The 21,939-nt window shown below is 41.9% G+C and overlaps 1 protein-coding gene across 1 annotated transcript in view; it reads right to left on the bottom strand.

Annotated features, from left to right (window-relative positions):
* The window catches only part of MSRA (methionine sulfoxide reductase A), a gene marked incomplete at both ends in the record, with an annotated part of 265,675 nt that overhangs the window by 83,426 nt on the left and 160,310 nt on the right, over positions 1–21,939 (bottom strand). The window contains one exon of the mRNA XM_079550033.1: positions 5,656–5,762. Within this exon, the coding sequence (XP_079406159.1) occupies positions 5,656–5,762 (107 nt within the window). The remainder of the gene's footprint in view (positions 1–5,655; positions 5,763–21,939) is intronic.

Below are 21,939 nucleotides of genomic sequence, written 5' to 3'. Positions count from 1 at the left end.
GAGTGTTTATGAAAGCTTCACAATATCGGCAGACTGCTGAGCTGCAGAGGTTTCTGCCTCTTTTGTTGGGCAGTGCTCATCCAGTGCTTCTCTTACTCTGAAGAATGCATCCATCCCTCACAACCTGTTTTACACCTAGCAGAGTCCACATCTGAGAGAGCTCTGAGAGCTGCCATTGCAGTCATGGTATAACAGCTTCCATTACAGTCATAATATATCAGCTTCTATTGTAGCCTTGGTATATCACTTTCCATTACAGCCATGAGAGACCAGAGTGTGCCTAAAATCAGCTAGCTAAATGTAATCAGATCAGATATTAGGAAAAATTTCTTCTCAGAAAGTGTGGTCAGGCATTGGAACAGGCTGCCCAGGGAGGTGGTGGGGTCACCATCCGTGGAGGTGTTCAAGAACCATGGTGATGTCTGTGGAGATGTAGATGGTCAGCGGGCATGGTGGGGTTGGGCTGGGGTTGGACTTGGAGACCTTAGATGTTTTCTTTTCCAATCTTAATAATTTTATTCTATTTCACTCCATTCCATTAGCGTTCAGCACTATTTGAGTTGCCCCCAAAGTACTTCAGAAACCTACACAGGACAGATACAGTACCCTAAGGAGTACATGTGCATCATGGGCTGGCAGCTGGAGGTTGGCCAAAACAACAACAAAAAGAATGAAAAAACACAGAAGCACAAATATTTATATAAAGAAAGATGTTTCAAGTTCAGATGCTCCAATGTGTACACTTGTGAAACCAATAGGATCTGAAGTTATTGGTTGAGGAATTCCTTTCTCAGCTGCACGTGAGTAAATCACAAAATCCCAACACTGCAGGAGTTGGAAGGGGCCACAAGAGATCACGGAGTCCAGCCCCCTTGCTAACACAGTTCCCTACAATAGGTCACCAGGTTGGCATCCAGACAGGTCTTGAATGACTCCACAGAAGGAGACTCCACCACCTCTCTGGGCAGCCTGTGCCAGTGCTGCATTACCCTTACTGTAAAGAAGTTCTTCCACATGTTTGTACAGAACTTCCTATGTACAAGTCTCAGGCCATTGCTCCTTGTTCTGTTGCTACACACCACCAAGAAGAGTCTGGCCTCATCCATTTGCCTCCCACCTCCCTGTAGATATTCATAAATGATCAGATCCATGGCACAACTGTATTAGGTCTTGTAGAGTGATGCCAAGAGGGAATTTTGTACCACGTATTAATTCTTTCATTGCTTGATTCAAAAATAAATTGTAGGTGTTTGGTCAAATTCATGCTTGTCACGCCAACTCATTTGCTAGATTAACTGAAAATAACACTTTGATGAAAAGCCAAGAAAAATGACTCTCACAGAGTTTCATTTATTTAATTAAGCATCTTCTTCAGTTCTTCATCAAAACATAGCTGCTAAGGTGAAGAAAAAGCTGCAGTACGGCTCAGCCTCTCCTCTCCACATCAGACCTCATTCCCTCCTGTCTGCAGCTTTCAGTCCCAACATTTCCACACAGAGGATGTTCTCCAGACTGACAGACTGGGCAATTAGTTAATTCCACTTGCCTGGATCTTATCTATTTACACTAAATTATATTTTTTTAAAATTCAATCTCTTCATGTCTAGGTACAATGCTTTTTGAATTCCTTAAAGATACCTGCAGGTCCCAAAGCAAACCATTAGCATTGTTTCTTTTTATTTTTTTTTCTGTTTAACTCCAGCTTTGGTACAGTTATTGCTTTATTTTGCTTTCTCAATCTTTTGACTAGCTGATTTAGATTGCAGAGAGGATTCCTATTAGTGTCACAATCTTTTCCAGCAGAGAAACTTTCCAAAATTATAGCCTTACAGCTCAAATCCTGAAAAGAATGCATTGCATTACTTCTAGCAGAGTTCCATCAAACAAAACTAAACAGTTACCTCTTTACTCATCTGTAACTCCTGTATGTTCCATAAAAAATGAAAACAGTTCTATGGGGCTTCTGTAAAGGCCACATTTTTAGCATTTTCATGAAACCTCAACATTCCTATTCTTCTGCCTGTTCGAGCCCATGTTAGTTTCACAAGGTTACCACTATAAGAGCACATAACATCAGGACCTTATCACTGCTCACATCACATAACACCTCTGCCAAGAGCTCAGAATTCAGTTCATAATCATTCACGGAGAGGCCCTTTATTGCTGTGTGGGCAGCTCTTCTCCTACCAAACATCTGCTTTTGCAGCAAAGTAATAGACTTGCATTTTGTTCTCTGAGCATGTTGTTTATTCCCTGTGCTCTCCTATGTGAGGATGCAGAGTTGTTCATTTTTGGGGGGTGCTACCTTAATATAAGTCAACTGCGGTGATGGGGCTCGATATATTCTTGGGGCCTGAAATCCCTGCATTAGCAGCTTGACAAAACTAATGTAGTCCCGTGATTCAGAAAAAAAAAGTAAATACAAAGTTTCATCCCACTAGTAATTTTGCTATTTGGATTACTGCCCAGATAAATCATTTGAAAACCAAATCCAACCTAGCAACTGTCTTGAAAATTGAGTAACCTCAGGTTCAACTGTATTAAAAAACTTCAGCTTCAGGCAAAACTGATGGAACAGCTCATTCACAGCATTTTCACCAAGCCCTGGCCCTCATTTTATGTTTTTCTTATTACGCATACGCAGTGTTACAATTTACCAGCAGCAGAACTGAATTGCCACTAGCTGACTCTGCCCACATGCATTCAGCTTCATTGACAGCTTAGGACGCCTGGCTCAATGCATATTCATTGCTGGATTGCCATTTCTCAGCTGTTAAAACAGCTGCATGAACAGCAACAAGCTTCACAACTTAAAACAGATGTAGCCCTTACAGGATACTTGGGCTCAGGGATGATCACAGATCACATCAGCAGGCTGGTAGAAGCTGGGGACATGGTGCACCTATTGTGGTATTTTTGCACTCGAGCACGGCACTACCATAAGTGTGTAAGCTACATTAGCATTCAGTCTGCAGCACAAGTGTGCTTTTCTAACGTCTTCTGATCATTGCCACTTACCACATATAGGTTCAATCACAGAATGGTCTTGAGATGGATGAACCTAATTCCTTTGGATGGAGAGAGACCAGAAATGCACCACTAGTCCAGCTAATGGTACATGGGACCAAGCAATAGGTAATGAAAAACAAACCCTGAAATGCACATTGTGCATTTTAGGTCTTCAGCACTGAGAATTTTGTTCGGCTCATCTGCTCTTCCCAGCCCAAACTGCACTCTAAAAGTACAAAGAGCTGAATGCACCTATCTGGCTTTGGGCTAGCCTGCAAATCAGGCACAAATTCATGACATAAATCTTGAAGTTGGGGAGTTTCTATCCTCAGTGAACAAAACCAACTCCTTTGCAATAACTATCATTCCTCGCTTCAAAACAAACAAACAAAACACCTCAAGCAAACGCGTAGTATTCTATTTGGAAGGCCATTCTCCATTCCCTTCTGGGTCATCAGCTGAAAAAAGGCATTCAAGACCACATACTTACACAATTATACATTGACAAATAAATAAACTACCCCAGTTTTTGTTTGTTTGCAGGGCCAGAAAACCAAACGGTCATTCATACTGACTAAATTCACTTATTGAGGTTACCATAGCTCTAATATTTACGAGGGACATGGCTAGTGGGTATGATGGGGATGGGTCAGGATTAGATTCCATGATCTTAGAGGTCTTTTTCCAACCTTAATGGTTCTATGATTCTCAGATTCTAGTTCTTTCCCTGTTTGGAACATTCAATGCTGACCATCATGGAAAAATCAAGTTTTATTCCATCCTCACTTTTTTTTAATCTGCCATTATCGGGTGTAAAGAAACGCACGCCTGCCAGAAGAATTTGGCATTTGCTTTAAATTAGTGCAATAATAAGGAAACTGCATTTCCTTAAAATAATGTAATGCAAGGCATTTAATATGAAAAGGGACTCCTGAACATACTGCTTGCTCAGTGTGTTTCCAATTCAACCATTTTACTGCTGCTGCAATCCCACAGTAGATAACACTGTAGATATTGTTGTTGATAACACGAGAAAATACTATGTAGAAACTGTATTTCCTCTAGGAATTTCAGTACATATTTGCTCTGGTTCCTTTGCTGGCAATACAGTCCCTTCCTTCCTCCTCCATTAGTGCAAAAATGAGCTCTACATGTGACCACTTACAGAGTTGCGCCTAATTACATAAATGCACTAATTATACAGACTTTTGAAATGGTGAGAGACTTCAAAGTAGGTAAATTTTATATTGTGCTATTAAGAAAATCTATTTGATGATGGAAAATTCTGTAATATCATATTGCAATCTCCTGCATTGTAATTTTGCTTTCAAGTCGGTATTAATTTAATGACAAATAACTGCAGAGAATAATAGATTTGGGAAAGCAAACTGAAAGCTGGAAGATTTAGAGTGAGACAGTGGTCAGCAGATGTTAATAAATGGGAACAAAAAACAATTTGGAAAAGTGATGGATCTCAGGTAACCAGTGAGTAGAAAGAAGTTCAGCATGATAAATACGAATACCAAGCCTTCAGAAACTGCTCTGCTAATAGATATACACCTGAAAGACTGATCGTCCCCATGCATTCACCTACTCACAAGAAAACATACACGCCATTGAATATTTGATCTATATGCAGAGCTATCCCATTGCTAGGAACAAATTGCAGGTTAGTTATCTGTAGTTCATCCCTTCGCACACAAAATAATGCCAACAGTCCTGCAAACACAGATCAAGCTCAATGATCAACCAACGTCATGTATACGCTTATAAATGCACCCCCTTCCATGCCTTGGTGCCTGCCTCTGATTGATACAGCATAACTCTTCAGAACAGATTTCTTTGTTTTAACACTAGATATTCACTAGATATGCCCTAGGTGAATAATTTATTTCCTGTAAGTTACATGAAGTCATATTTTTTTGCAGCAGACACTGGATGTTGCCTTGCAGGACCACTAGACAGATCAGACAGAAATTATAATGCAGCAACACTAAAGGACACAGTAATCTCTCTGTCTTTCGTTAAACCCAGGCCTATAATAGCTTGCATGGCAGGGGATAGACAGAATTCATCTTCACTGAAAAACAAGACTGTGTACAGGAAAGGTAAATCAAATAATCATCCTTCTCTCACACATCGAAACAAACGGCCTTCTGAAGTCACTGAATGCCACATTCAAACAAAGGAATGTGGGGAATAAAAGCATCTCAGAACCAGCAGGTAGGAAATCCTAAGATCCCAAGTTGACATGCTGAGGAGGACTTTTCCCCAGAGTTCAAGAACTTTTGGGTCTGAGACACTGGCTTCACCCATCAGAGTATGGGGCCCAGATGCACTTCAGTAGCTTTGAGGACACCAAGCTTTGCTCTGAGGAGACCACATGAAAAAAGTCTCTGAAAGAAATTAAATTGTCTCTGTACAAGTAACTAAATACTTTATTTTTGCATCAAGTTGTCACGCACACAAACAAGCTTCTTCGTAACAACTGGAATTCAGAGCAAATAAGATTCAACTTCAGTATTAGAGAACCTCCAACATCAACACAGAGAAAGCATGCAGCACGAGCAGCGATGGGGTGCTGTGAGAAATTTCCTTGACCTCTGATCAACATGGGAAGCACTGCCACACTCTGCCCAACATTACCTTTTGATATTCTTCCTTAGATTTCAAGGCAGCTTCCATCTGTTCTTGGGAAAAGGTGTAGATGGCTGAACGATACTGAGTGCCAATGTCATTACCTTGCCGCATTCCTGGAGAAAGAAAATCACTCCATGAGGATCCTGCTCGTAAGTGAATGAGTTGCAACATGTAAGCCTAGCAGACTCAAATTTAGGACTTTCCATTCTCCTGGGTTACAACTGTCTCTCATGTGCATATTCCATAGGTGTTTTTAGAAAGACCAAGTGTTTCTTTAGTTGAATAGTCCAGAGGAGATTCAATTCTAATGCTTCCTTTGAAATGATGTGCAAATGAAATGTGAATATTTTACATTTTGGTAAATCACACAGTAGTCAAATACAGATGTAAAGCCTCAAATAATCAAGCTGCAGTTACTGTAATCAAAGTACTTTTAAAATATTTGCTTTGAACCATGCAAACGCTATAAATAAAACTTTGATTTTATCAAGTGCTTAAACATTTTCTTGTGCTGGAGGATTACATCTTAATGAGAGAAATATCCATGGAGATAACTACCCATTCTCTTCTATTCGTAAACCATCACCTGATAACCCTGATACCTGAAACCCTGATAAAAACTAGTATGCACATACTGCTGAACCAAGTTTGGAGCAAAGTTATTAATTCACACCATCACCACCGTTACTTATAAAGAGAAGAAAGGATTCTTGTGAAGTCTGAACTCCAAAAAGGACTTTGGTAGAGGAACGTGCTAAGAAGGTGGGGAGAAGGTATGGATTTTAGAGTGAGCAACGCTTAGGAACAGCAACCCTTAAAGCTTTCTGGTGTCTGGCAGAAGCAGAAAATAACGGTATATATGAGCTCTCTACTAACTTCTATTTGCAACTCACATTTGATAATATGGATGGCAGAAGTATATAATACTTTTTATATTTAACATCATGAATAAAAAACCTAATTTTACATGCTCACTAAGTCCCAGAAATGACACCACAAATAGATAACTTTGGTATAAGGATTAGCCCATTTACTGCTGATGCATTCATTTCAAAAACCTAGTTGCGTGAATTTGCTCATGCACATATTTCCAAATTCAGAGCTAGACTCCACCTACGAAACTATAAAATAAAGGGTCCTATTCCCTTAAGCGGCTGCCCTGACACGGCTTGGCATGATGCAGTCATAGGGAGCTTCAGTGGACAAAGGCATTGCTGCCTTCCATCACTGTCCACTCCCATTCCCTCAGGCAGAAATTCTGGAAGCCAGTTTTGCTATGGATCGTTCCATAAATGCTTTAGCATCAAGCATGAAAGCTGATCTAGAACTGCAGTTTTGTAGTTTCAGTCTTTCATAACCTTGTTCCTATCATGCGTTTGGAAAACAAACAAACAAACAAACAAGCAAACAAAGAAACAAAAAAGCTTTTGCTTTTGATGTAACAAAACTTATTTATCGAACTTGAGTGAGTGAAAAACCCATCTCTGAAGCAGACTCAAAAAAGCTGATTATTCCCAAATGTCCAAATGTCTACAGCTCAAGACAAAGTGGAAATCATTAGGACTCATCTCTGGACTGTCCTACACTGCAGAAGTCCCTCTGAAGATCAGCATCAACATGTCAGGACTACAGAGAAAACAAGACACAGAAATATCCTAAAAGATTCATTTGAACTGAAAGTCACAAGAATCACAAGAATCACAAGAATCACTAGGTTGGAAACGACCTATAAGATCATCCAGTCCAACCATCTCCTCATCACCATTGCCACCACCGGCACTAAACCATATCACGCAGCACGTCATCCAGACGCGTCTTGAACACTGCCAGGGACGGTGACTCCACCACCTCCCTGTGCAGCCATTCCAGTGCCTGACTACTCTCTGAGAGAAGAAGTTCTTCCTTATGTCCAACCTGAACCTCCTCTGATACAACTTGCGGCCATTGCCCCATGTCCTGCTCGTTGCCTGGGAAAAGAGGCCAAATCCCTCTTCACCACAACCTCCCTTCAGGAGGTTGTAGAGTGCAATGAGGTCTCCCCTGAGCCTCCTCTTCTCCAGACTAAACAATCCCAGCTCCCTCAGCCGCTCCTCATAAGGTTTGTGCTCCAGACCCCTCACCAGTTTCGTTGCCCTTCTCTGAACACGCTCCAGGATCTCAACATCTTTCCTGTAGTGAGGGGCCCAAAACTGAACACAATACTCGAGATGCGGCCTCACCAGTGCTGAGTACAGGGGGATGATCACCTCCCTGCTTCTGCTGGCCACACTATTTCTGATGCAGGCCAGTATGCCATTGGCCCTCTTGGCCACCTGAGCACACTGTCGGCTCATGTTCAGCCGAGCATCAACCAACACCCCCAGGTCCTTCTCTTCTTCACACTCATCCAGCCACTCATCCCCAAGCCTGTAACGCTGCATGGGGTTGTTATGGCCAAAATGGAGGACCCGGCACTTGGCCTTGTTGAACCTCATCCCATTCACCTCAGCCCAGCGGTTCAGCCTGTCTAAATCCCTCTGAAGGGCCTCCCTACCCTCAGGCAGATCAACACCACCTCCCAGCTTGGTGTCATCTGCAAACTTGCTGAGGGTGCACTCAATCCCCTCATCCAGGTCATCAATAAAGTCCATTCAATAACCAACAACACTTACGAGTGAAATTGATTCTGAAAAATCCTATGGAGTTTTCACATTGTTTGGGTTAGGCTTTAAGCACTAAAATGTTACATTGCTACACATAATAACAACAACAACGTTCTTCATCATTACTTAATAGCAAGCTCTGCAGGGCACATAATATTTTCCTTGTTTATTTACAAGTTATTTTAGGATGGTAGAGAGTGACTACAAAGCCAGTGCTAAGGAATAGTTTGGCGTAAAATGAATCCAGGGCAGCTAAGCATTAGTTTTGCCAGGATATGTTAATGGTGATTTATGTTTGTACTTACGCGTTGGCATTCTACAGATCTATTTATTGCTTAGCAAACCAATTGAGAACTGACTGGGAAGCAGATAGTAAAAATCTCTGTAAATGGGCGATTACTACCTGGTATGACAGTTTCTAGCATGCATTTCAAGAGTGCATTATAGTATGAGTTTCTGTTCATGCTACTCTGAGTGAGAAGGTAAACAAGATCATTTGATATATGCACATGCAACCATTACATAGAGATAAGAAAGTGATCAGTTCAATTAATTTATTGAAGAGGAGAACTGACTCTGATTTATAAATGCAAATCGGAAAGTAACCTCAAAGACAAGGCTCTTTAGTCTTGCCAAAACTGCATAATAAGATGGAGCAACTGAAAGCAAAAGAATTCAAAATCCAGACGGGAAATAAGACAACATCAAAATAGTGAAGAGCATTCATCGTGTGAACACTGTATCAATACCCCTTCTGATGGTTTCATAACAACTTGTACCTAAATCTATCATGATAAGTAGCTAACACATAATCTGCCAAAGCCACAGAGGTTACAAGATACTGAAATAAAACAAATTCCATGTGCGCAGAATAATCAAGTACCACTGTTCCTATTGTTATTTGTTATTTGTTATTGCTATTTGTAATGTACTTCACACGTGCAAACTTACTTCTCAAAGGTCCATCATGGATTTTTTAAAACCCTCTGGCAACTCTTCCTTGTTGAGATTCACTGACTCAATGAGTAGCAAACAAGGCAGGAAATTCAATTTAGTAAACAACTGTGGTAAGATGATTGAGTTTAACTATCTTGTCTTTGTCTGAAAGAATTGCTACTAAATCAGAAATGATCTCTGCTTGGCGATCTAAAAATCCCACTGTGTCATCTGTAGTTAACTCTCCTTCCTTTGCTGGAATGTCATTCTTAGTTTGTCTGTCGTGCCACGCTGTCTCACTGTGTTCAAATAATACCACAGCTATGCACATTAGGCTTCAGATAGGAATGAGAAAATATGAATAATTAATTTAATAAAGATGCTAAAGTTATTGGAAGATACTGTGAGCTGCTCAATCAGAAGCTATTCATATCAGATTGTCAGCTTTGTTGCCACTTATTCCAGCTCCTCTGGACACATATTGGACTCCTCTTTTTAAGGGATGCAAATGATTTTTCTACTAATTCCAAATTGAAAAAGTGAATCAGGTTTGTGTAAATCCCCACACTGGAATAAGAAATAATTCCTAGAGAACATGCGCTGAGCATCTTCAGTACAGTATGATCTTCTGCACAGAGGAAGGCTGATTGCCTCTAACTGTCCTTCTGCAAGATGCCTTACAGCCATTCTGTGCGCAAAACCTGCTAACGCAGGGACAGAATTTATGGTTGTTGCAAACTTTTTTCCTCAAGGATATAACACATGGGGTTCAGACCCTGTCAGTAGGACCTGAACTTTCTCAGCTTTCAATCCAGCATGACAGAACTGCAGAGGTGGGAAGGGAGCTCTGGAGATCATCTAGTCCAACCCCCTGCTAAAGCAGGCTCCCAGATGCCGGGTCTTTTATTCTGTAACATGTACGAAACATAGGGATGGTGGTGGTTCAGAGAAATCAAAGTTATTTACCTAAGATGTCAATTATATTGCAGTTTTCCAAAATTAAATTGAAGGTTTACTAAAGTGAACATTAAATCTACTCACAAAGCATTTGAAGCACTCTTTTGACACTCTCATTATTAGACATTGCTAACCACAAAGCGGACGGGAATGAAGAAGATCCTGAGCAAGCTACTTGCCAGATCAACCTACATATGCAACTGTATGCAACAACAGCATTTAGAAGAATCTGCTGCAGAGTAGAAGAATTAACTGCAAGCTATACACATCCTGCAATCCACTGAAACTTCAAAAGAGGACCACTTTTTAATCCATACATTTTAATGAGATATCCATACTTGGCTATGGCCCTTCCTGACTCTCCTATTCCTTGTAAGACCATCACAAACCTCTTCATATTGTTTTTTTGGGAGAGAACGATTGATTCTGCAACTGTACAATTTCAGAAGTTTCCAATTTTTTTGCAAACTTTCAGACACAACCATAAAACATAAGTGAAATAACTCTGTAATGACATATATTTAAAAGTAAATCTAGATAGCCAACTACTGAACTACATTCATCAACCAAACGATGCTCCAAAGACACTGTTTATGGAACAGTTTACATGCTGACACCTGAAGACGTTTGTTTCTTCCATTTTTAAATCCCATGCCAGACCTAGGTGGATATTTCCATCCATCTGCCTCTTACAAGTACAGACGTCTACTTAAGATTCTACAACGTTGGTGGTACCAACAGATCCAGACAGCAATTTTCACAGGTTTCTTATGCACTCTTACCAGTGTTAAGGTTTGTCACCTGTAGATTTTTGATTATCTACTGTTGTTTTCTTAGGAGCAATTAAAAGGAGCGCTGGATTTGGGCTCTTTATAAACCTGTTGTAAGCATTAATACAGACCTGTAGAACAGCTGAGGTTGGAAGGGCTCTCTGGAGGCCATCTGTGGTCCAGCCTCTGCTCAAGCAGGGACAGACACCCACAGCAAGTTGCCCAGGACCATGTTTAGGCAGCTTTTGGATATCTCCAATGATAGAGACTCCATAACCTCTCTGGGTAACCTGTGTCAATGCTCTGTCACTGTCAGGAGGGCTTGTTCACTGTGAAGATCTGAAATTCTACGTTTAAAGACAACCCGGCAGAGTTTCAGGGGTACCCAATATCCCTGCTACGAAGCAGATGAAGCTACAACCTGGGTGATTTACCTGCTTCTTATCTGGTGCAAGAGGATGAAGAGTAGAGACAAGTCCTTGAGCTCCATGTTTGGTCCCACAGCACCCAGAACCCCTTTGGTCAGCCCAAAGTTTGCAAGATCACTCTGTTTCATCTGGCTGTAAGACAGTGACTGGCTGAAATGCAAATATCTGTCTCCCTGAGCAGGAGATGAGGAACACATCCATCAGTAACAGGAACAAATACATCCTGGAGTCAAAAGGCTGGCACTTGCTGTTGATACCTGAGGCAAAGAAAATCAGCTTTCATGCTGAAGACAACACTAAAATTCTCCCATCAAAGGGATGCTTAGGTACAATGGCTGATTTTAGAACTGATAGACAAGCACAGAGTTTGCATTCCTCTGGCAAGACAGAAAATTACATGGGTTTTGGATCAGGCTGCATGATGCCAAAGAGCACAAGCCCAAAGCCCAGTACCTGGCATTAGCCAGTCTTTGTAAGCTCTTGTCTCTGGAGAACCAGGATGGATGAAGGCGTTTGGAGCTCTAAATGTATTTAAATCTTGGGCACAGATCATATTTAGGAATTTCACTTTGGCTGACCAAGCATCTCAGTGGTTCACAGTCTGGACCGCTCTGGAGACCATAAAATTTCTCCGCTGTGCCAGCAGAGATTAGAATACCAATTAATCAAGAAATGCCCCAAAGAGCTGTCTGCTCTCAAAGAGCTTGCTCTGACCACCTCTGATAAGTAGGAGAAACAGAAATTTGTGAGCACAGGAATGGCAGCTGTAGTGCTACCTCAGTTTCTGCAAAAGATTGAGAGTGCCATGCAATGAAAGTACACATATAGATTGCCACTAGAGAAATCATCATTTCCCAAAACGTAGAAAACAGTCAAAGAAATGACTCTAAATGACTCTTACCAACAATCTGATATCACCTGAAGCACCTGGGTAGTGCTTAGATTTAGTTTGGGTCTCCCATCTTTCTTTCGGTATCAAAGTAGCAAGTACCAGCTCTTCTTTGATTTGGATGATCAGAACACATGAAAGCATCCCTGCCTCTATGCAGCTGGTCAGTGCTTTCACTTCCACATTTTCTACACCTTGTGAAAGTTATTATGTATTCTTGGCCAAAGAGTTGCTCCTTTAAAGCAGCTGTCCTGCTATCACACCAAGCTTGAACTTGTATTGAGATGCTTCTTACGTGGTGCTTGTCCTTCCTCTCTAACTTCCGGGCATCTTATAGGCAGTAAGAAATAGGTAAACCCAAAGCATTAATAACAACATGTATTTCCCTTTCTTTTTTTTTTTTTTTTTTTTTTTTCCTTTAGAAATGGAAAATTCCCTGCAAACATACAGAATCTTTCCAAACAGTGATTTTTGAGTATATTCCTATGGAGGAATGATGCAAAATATACTTTATTTCTGGCTAAATCAGGAATTTCTTCTGAAGACTCAACCCTCTAATGACTGAAAAGTAATACTTGTGCAACACTTCTTCTCTTCTCCCCATTTAAAAATAATAAAAAAAAGTAATGGCATCATTAGTCAACCGTGCTCTTCACAGAGTATCCCAAGCAAAATGGAGATAAATGACTGAGGTCTGTTACTGTCTTCTGTGTCACCTAGTGAAATTTTAAAGGGCAGTTCATAGCTCTTATTTTTATCTCTCTTTTTTTTTTTCTTTTCCCTGAGATTTATAGGCTTTCCTGCAGCCGTCACTTATTTTCTTAGACCCACAGAAAGCTGATATACTGATTAGTCATTTTCTTTCCCCCAATCAATGCTTGCTGAGTTAACACTAATATAACTCCTTCCTCCAGCTCATCATATAATTATTTAGTAAAAATCAATTGCGCCATGTCACCCTGGCTTGATGTCATCACTCACTGTAATGATTACATCCATACAGTTTAAAAGTTGCCAAGGGAAAGTAGAACTCTTTATGGCATATGATTAAAGGAGAAAAATGTTAATAGAAAAGAAGGTAGTGACTGCGCTGTGGATTGAGAGTTCTTGATGAATTTCAAGGTGCTGGAGCACGGGAAGGATAAATGAGATATGAAAGAGCTTCATCAGAAGGTTACAATCCAATAATGAGTTTGTACACATTAAAGGGGAACGTACTATCAATAGGAAACGAGCTTTCCAGAGCTTTCAGTACTGGAGGTTTTCAGTGTCAAGAAAGATACTGCAGTTCTGGTCTTTCCCATTTGGTTTGGGACCAAAGCTTTTCCTATAAATTCTGACTTGTGTGTGTACTTAGATCATCATGTCTACAATGTTTTTTAAATGAAAACATAAATATAGCTTCAGCTGCAAAAATGTCTGGTGACAGGCATTTTTTTTTTCTTTAATCTTTATCAAGTCACAAGATTGCCAGGTTTTCTGGTGCATGTTTAAAGCTAAAATAGAATTGGGGATATGCTGGTGTAGGAAGGGGTCTTGTGGACATCTCTAGTCCAACCCCACTGCTCAAAGTAGTGTCAGTTCAAGCGGGCTTCCCATGATCTCATTGCGTTCCATTCTGAATATCTCCAAGGATGAAGGCATCACAGAATACTTCCTTAGGATTGCCAGCGCTGGTGTAAATGATCTTTGTCAAGAACAGCCTCTAAACACTCACTGGATGAAATAACAGAAGCTGTAGACTTAAAGAGAATCTTTTCTGATGACAGATTCATCATCAATGCCGCAGCACGCCCCAAAGTATGGACACACAGGAGAACACACTCCTTCATTTTTAGTGATAACATTCTGTGGAAATGGGATGAATTGCTGCCACGATTCATAATTTGATGCAACAAGAAACCTTATCTATTCCCATCACTGATGGCCAACACACTGCTGCAACCAAAGCAAAGTAACAGTAGTATACTCACTGGGGATCTGTCTCTAATCTATTCTCTTTCCTTATTTTTATAGCATTATTATTCTATAGGTATGAAGATTGCTTCTCAAGATAGTTCAAACATTTTACGCAATTAGAAAGTCCGAATGAAGGCTTTGAAAGAGAATCACAGAATCACAGAATCATGGAATGCATTGGATTGGAAGGGTTCTCAAGGATCATGAAGCTCCAATCCCCCCATCACAGGCAGGGCCACCAACCTCCCCATTTCACAGCAGCCCAGGCTGCCCAGGGCCCCATCCAACCTGAACACCTCCAGGGATGGACGGGGCATCCACAGCCTCTCTGGGCAGCTGTTCCAGCACCTCACCACTCTCATAGCAAAGAACTTCCCCTGACATCCAACCTAAATCTTCCCTCCTTCAACTTTTCATTTCCCCTTGTCAGGATTTCCCTATATGCTTAATTATTATTTAAATCAGACATAACATTGTTCGAATGCATTTTTGAATGCTCTTTGACCTGTGAATGAAATGGATGATCTAACTGAGCCCACGTAAAACCACAGTTTAATTATTAACGAGTGTCACAACGAATTGAATGCTACTGGAGAACGGGAACTTTAATCCATTTCTAATTATTAATTGATAATACACCTTTACCACTAGTGCACAGAACAGGCAAGTGGAATGGAGAGTATATGTGCGAGTCATCCTTCATGGCAGACAAATTTTTTTGCTTAACTGTCATTAAAAGTTATATGATTAGTTTTTGAAAGGTTTTAGACTTCTGTCATAAACAGACATTAGGCCCCATCAGAGATGCCTTCTCTTAAAAATCTTTCTCAGGGCTGGATGAATTTGGGGCAGGAGTGAAAGCCATAACTTTCAGCAATTCTTGATGCAACTGATGCAGCTGGAATTAAGCTTCCAGGCTTAGACAATCAAAAACTGACCGCACACACGTGGTTGAGGTGAGTCCACCATGTTACTAGATTTCCATTATCAGCCATGGAAGCTCCATGGAAATATCTATATCTATGTGGCTCTAATTCAAGCTTTATTCCACCTGACATGTCTATGCTGGCCAGGGAAATCCAACCTAAGTTGGTAGTATTCAACACCAAATAAATGCATGGAGCAGAGATATCTGCAAAAGCCTGGAGGACATGATGTGAGGCATATGGGAGCCCCACATTTTCTAAAGCACTGCTGACAGGCAGAATGCACACAGGTTCTGGTGTGGCAAAAGATATCTCTGTTTAGACATCTGAGTTGGGCCATCATTGCCCCGTTCTTCATGGACTCACACTGCTGTAATGCTTACAAAAAGCTGAACAACTACTGATAAAGCAAGCAAATATAACTAAGAAATGCAGAAATTCTGATCAGGAATTAGCTCAGCAGAGCTCAGCAGTGGGATCTCACAGATTTGTTATTGTTCTCTTCATGTGCCTTCTCCTTTCTCTTCTAAATCTCTTCTAATCTAAACCTGCTATGATCCACTAGGTGTTACTGCAATAGTAATAAAAATAATTAGAGATAATAAAAATTACAGTGTTGTCATTTGCTTTTATCAGCAGATAAACTCATGGGACACTGCTCTCTTAAAATACAGACAAGTATGCTCTTATAAATATGCAAGAGAAAATTGCAAGCAGAGAAAAACAGTCATTCACTGAAAATACCGTTGTTTAGAATAGAGTCGGCTTTGACCTCTTGTACCTAATTATACATGAAAACAAAGATTAAAAGCCTACTAATAATCACCATAAACTATGATTAATGATACCACGCTTCAGTGCCGCGGATTTCTAGACCCAAGTGCAGTAAATTCACAAGTGGGTTACTTGAAGAAGAAAAGAAATGTTTGGTTTCATTTTGTTCTAATTCTGTTTAATTGTACAAACATTGGAACCGTTCATCACAAAATTCTGCAGGAAAAAGGCCATAGTTTACCCTTTTCTAATACTGTAAATGCAAATGCAGAAGTAGCTGCCATTATTCACACTGCATGCACTTCGATTCCTTTGAAATTTGAATGCTAATGATGACACTCGAACAGTGAGAAGTCCAAATGTTCCTTAAGAACTCACTGAACAAATAAACAAACTTGAATTAAAACGAATATTCCCTTACTCTTCCTTTCCTCCTCCCCTCTGTTACAATCACATCTACGCCGCAATTGTGAACTGATGCAGAAGGGATCTCAAGGAATCATAGAATGGCTTGGGTCGGAAGGAACCTCAAGGATCATCAAGCCCCAATCCCTAAGGAAACTTGTAATAGAACAGATGCATTTTCCAAAATTGTTCTTAGCAGATACAGAAATCATAAACAAACGGAATTCCTTCAGGTGAGTGGTAGATACATGTTTTCTGTGGCATAACAGTCACCACATTACCCTCAATGGAATAAAAGACTAATACCACGGCCTTTCTTATCTTCAAGGTACCATTTTACTCAGCAATACTGAAAGTTTGCTTTTAGTAGTTCTGGAAAACTGGATAACACATTGTTGTCATAAATGAAAGAAATAAACCACTAGTAGTTTAAAGCAAAGAAGAAATCAGAACCCAGATGGAATTTTGCCCTTGAGCCAGAACTGCTTCACTTCATAATGCAAATTCTTCAGCAGTCTCAGCAAGCACAACACTGGCTAATGCTTCCCTTCATTAAAAAAGATGCAAAGTCAAATCTCAGCTTCTCACTGTGCCACGGAAAACAACAGCTACTAAACTGGAAATTTAGGTCAGAAAAAGTCTATTCTAATTTATACGGATAAAAAGAGTATAATATGCAAATAAGGTCATGTCAGCTGAAGTTCCTGGGGACGCAAAACAGCCTTATAATAAGTATTTTTAATGCATATTTTGTTCTGGAGGAAGGACAAAAAATGGGAACAGCACATCATTAGGCATTTCAGTTCTTGAAAGAAAAGAAGTTGCATTCTCAAAGTGCAACAGTAGTGAAGCATTACTGACAAAGAGTATTTTTGTTACTTGCTTCGCAAAAAGTATAGACCACAGATATGTATGAAGAGATTATGGACAGGAGACCACTAAATTGGTTGCTGGAGGGATGGTTAGACACCAGACAAATACGTCCCAACAGTGAGATTTCATAGGATCATAAAATAGCTGGTGGACCATAAAGGACCTCAAGGATCACAGAATCACAAATGGCCTTGGTTGGAAGGGACCTCAAGGATCATGAAGCTCCAACCCCCTGCCACACGCAGGGCCACCAACCTCCACACTTCATAGCAGCCCAGGCTGCCCAGGGCCCCATCCAACCTGGCCTTCAACACCTCCAGGGATGGACGGGGCATCACAGCCTCTCTGGGCAGCTGTTCCAGCACCTCATCACTGTCATAGTGGTGAGGTGAGGTACTGACATCACTTTCCCCTGACATCCAACCTCAATCTTCCCTCCTTCAACTTAAATCGTTTCCCCTTGTGCTGCTGTTACCAACCCTTTCAAAGAGTTGATTCCCCTCCTGTTTGTAGGCTCCCTTTAGGTACTGAAGGCTGCCATGAGGTCACCCCGCAGCCTTCTTTTCTCCAGGCTGAACAAGCCCAGCTCCCTCAGCCTGTCTTCACTGGGGAGCTGCTCCAGTCCCCTGATCATCTTTGTGGCTCCTCTGGACCCTCTCCAACAGCTCCCTGTCTTTCTTGTACTGGGGGCTCCAGACCTGGACGCAGTGCTCCAGATGGGGCACACAAGGGCAGAATAGAGGGGGACAATCACCTCCCTGTCCCTGCTGGCCACCCCTCTGCTGATGGAGCCCAGGACACCATTTGCTTTTGCTTTCCAAGCAGCAAGAGCACACTGCTGGCTCATGTTAAGCTTTTCATTCATCAGGACCCCCAGGTCCTTCTCTGCAGGGCTGCTCTCAAGGACCGCTCCTTCCAGTCTGTACAGATGCCTGGGATTCCTCCAGCCCAAGTGCCAAACTCTGCACTTTGCTGTGTTGAACCTCATCAGGTTCACCCAGGCCCACCTTTCTAGCCTGTTGAGGTCCCTCTGCATGGCATCCCTTCCTTCCACCATGTCAACCTCACCACTCAGCCTGGTGTCGTCAGCAAACTTTCTGAGGATGCACTCGATTCCATAGTTGATGTTATTGATGAAGATGTTACAGAGCACCGGTCCCAAGACAGACCCCTGGGGGACGCCGCTCATTACCGGCCTCCACCTGGACACAGAGCCATTGATGACCACCCTCTGTCTGCAGCCTTTCAACCAGTTTCTTATCCCTCAAGTGGTCCACCCATCAAATCCACATCCCTCCAATGTGGAGATAAGAATGTGGTGGGGGACTGTGTCAAAGGCCTTGCCCAAGTCCAGGTAAGTGACATTAGTCACCTTTCCCTTGTCCACCGATGCCATCACTCCATCATAGAAGGCCACCAGATTGGTTAAGCATGACCTTCCCCTGGTGACGCCATGCTGGCTGTCTCGGATCACACACTCATCCCTCATGTGATCAAGCATGTCGTCCAGGAGGATCTGTTCCATCATCTTCCCAGGCACAGAGATGAGACTCACCAGCCTGTAGTTCCCCAGGTCCTCCTTGCTCCCTTTCTTGTAAATGGGAGCGACGTCACCCTTCCTCCAGTCACCCAGGACCTCACCTGGCAGCCACGACTTCTCAAATATGATGGAGAGCGGCTCGGCAACCACCTCAGCCAGCTCCTTCAGAACCCTGGGATGCAGCCATCCGGCCCATAGACCTGTACACAGTCAGTCTCATGAGGCGGTCTCGGACTTGTTCTGCCCTTACAGTGGGGGGGATTTACTGCCCTGGTCCCCACCCAGAGGTTTAGGGATGCAGGGCTCAGGGACGTGAGAAATACTGGAATCCTAGCCATCAGTGAAGACCAAGGCAAAGAACTCATTCAGTACCTCAGCCATTTCTTCATCCATTGAAGCCGGTTCTCCCTTCACATTTACCAAAGGAGGCACACGAGCTTTGACCCATCTCTTCTGGCCAATGTACCTGTAGAAAGTCTTCCTATTGTTTTTCATGTCCCTTGCCAAGTTCAGTTCTGCCTGCGCCTTGGCTTTCCTGATCCCACGTCTGCAGGTCCAGATGACATCCCTGTATTCTTCCCAGGTGACACAGCCTTGCTTCCAGAGCTTATACGCACCTTCCTTTGCCCTCAGTGTGCCCAGCAGGTCCTTGCTGAGCCATGCCAGTTTCCTACCTCCTCTGCCCACTTTCTTATTCATAGGAATGGAGGGCTCTTGTGCTCTCACAATGGCATCCTTGAAGAGTAGCCAGCTCTCTTCAATATCTTTGCCTTTAAAGACAGCATCCCGGGGAATCTTGGCCAACAGTCCATTGAGCACCTTAAAGTTTGCTCTTCCAAAGTTCAGGGTCCTGATGCCACTCTTTGCCAGGCCCACATCCCTTGAGATCATGAACTTAACCAGGGCGTGCTCACTGCAGCCCAGGCTGCCTCCAACCTTAATCTCCATAATCTCCATAAATCTCCAACCCCCTGCCACATGCAGGGCCACCAACCTCCACCAGACCAGGCTGCCCAGGGCCCCATCCAACTTGGCCTTGAACACTTCCAGAGACGGGGCATCCACAGCCTCTCTGGGCAGCCTGTTTCAGCATCTCACGACTCATTTGGTAAAGAACTTCCCCCTGAGACCCAATCTAAACCTTTCCTCCTTGAGGTAAGAGCAGAAATTAGAATATATTCCATATTCCCATTGTTGAGTATCCAGTCCTGCATGAACCAATATACATTTATCATCACTGAGTATCAGTACATCAATTTCCACGGCTTTTTCGATTTATCAACCCAGAGCTGGGTTTTATTCCTTTCCTCCAAGAGCCTACTGGCATTGTCTTTACCACAGATTTAATTAGTATCCTCTCCACTATATCTTCTAAGTCATTAATGAAAATATTGAAGAGTATGGGACCAGGAATGGCTCCCGAGGGGGTCTGTAATTATATTTTGAATATATTTAATGTGCCTGGTGACAATAGGTTTGTGTTTCTGCTGCTTGTGATAATGCTGAAACTATCAGGGCTTTTAATTACATCTGAAGTAGACGGCAAAGGTGTTTGTGCATCAATCTGAGACTCGAAGATTTCATTCAAATTATAAAGGGAAGAGATTCACAGAAATCAAAAAAAAAAAGTCAAAAATGAATATATTTTACATGGAGAGATTTTTTTCCCCTTCAATCTCTAAATCAAGTTACAGGCCTGTAGCAGAATACATAATGTTAGTTTAGGGTCGCTGCAGCATTTTTTATGTGTACAGCTGTTCTTCCACTGGTGTAAGTAGACACATCTGCTCATTAGCAATACAATGTCATTTCCAGTGTCTAATTTTAATTATTTGCAGATGATAGATTCCTTATGTGATGTCTAAAAAAAGTACAGTCCTTCAAAACTGGTGAGAAATAAATATACCCTCTGCAACTAAAACGGGTCAGCACAACGAAAACCAGATATTAATCTGGAGAATTCATGTATCAGCACTAAGGCTAAATGCCAAACTGTTTGGAAGGTCACAGGGAGGAGAAACAGCTCATACATCTCTTCTTTATCGTGGATACACAAGACTTATGGACTAAGAGATGTTCTGAATGAATCTGGCAGGTGATGAGTTTGTTGTAGTACAGATGGTCCTTAACTGCTGGAAAAATATCAGTTCTGCTTACATTTCCTGGACAAACACAGGCAAGATAAGGACTTCTTCATGACAGAAAGGACGAATGAGATTACTTACCGCTAGCTTTGGTTTTCTGTATACTCAAGGAATGAGTAAAAGTCATTTTCTAGAAGCTCTTAGGCAGCGATGGCCATGGCTATCTTTGCCCTACACCCTTGTGTCAGAGGGCTGCTAAGGCCATTGGGCCCTGCCTTCCCCTCAGCTACTTCAGCTACCAGAAATACAAACAGGAGCCAGAAGCAGCAATGAAAGACAATAGGATATGTGTACAGAGAGAGAATTGAGAACTGTAGTAGCTGGGAAGCACTGGATACACTTGATAAATACAAGGAGCAGAACTACTGAAACAAGCATAAAGTTTTCAAGAGAGGAAGGTACTAAAGGAGACGAGTGGATTTTTCATTTGCTCCAGGTATGTCTTCACAAGGAGGGAACATTATTTGGGCTTTTTTTCTGCTAAGAAAAAATGTATGACTATTGATGTAGAGATGCGGCTCTGAGGGACATGGGGTAGCAGTCATAAGGGTGACTGGGTGATTGGTTGGACTTGATGACCCTAGTGGTCTTCTCCAACCTGAATGATTCTGTGATTCCATGATTTTATGAAAGCAACAAAGAATCATCCTTTAAAGCTGCCTCAGATTGAGCTGAAATCTCTAACACATGTCAGACTTCAATCTTCCAAAGGATCAACATAATTATGAATAGCATCATGCTTAACAGTCATCCTGCTTGCACCATGACAAACTGATTCCTCCAATATCATAAAGATGTTTCCAGAGACTTGGAGAAATTGTTTCTGACTCCCCTCAGAGTAGTCAAACTCTCTGATTAGATAAAATATGACATTTTCTTCCCTGAACATAAGTAAAGTTGGGTTTCCCAACTGGCTCACACATTGGCAGGCACTGCTGGTGCCAGAAGGGCAGTTTCACTGGCAGTTGTGCTTCTGGCAATGACAGTTCAGGCTCAAAGCTACATTTCAGTTCATGCAGGGTTACTTTTCAGCTTGATCAGAGAATT

Source organism: Tetrao urogallus, assembly GCF_951394365.1.
Source record: "Tetrao urogallus genome assembly, chromosome: 2".
NCBI classification, from domain to species: domain Eukaryota; kingdom Metazoa; phylum Chordata; class Aves; order Galliformes; family Phasianidae; genus Tetrao; species Tetrao urogallus.
The sequence above is the reverse complement of the archived record's forward strand: the minus strand, read 5'-3'. Positions and strand labels throughout refer to the sequence as shown.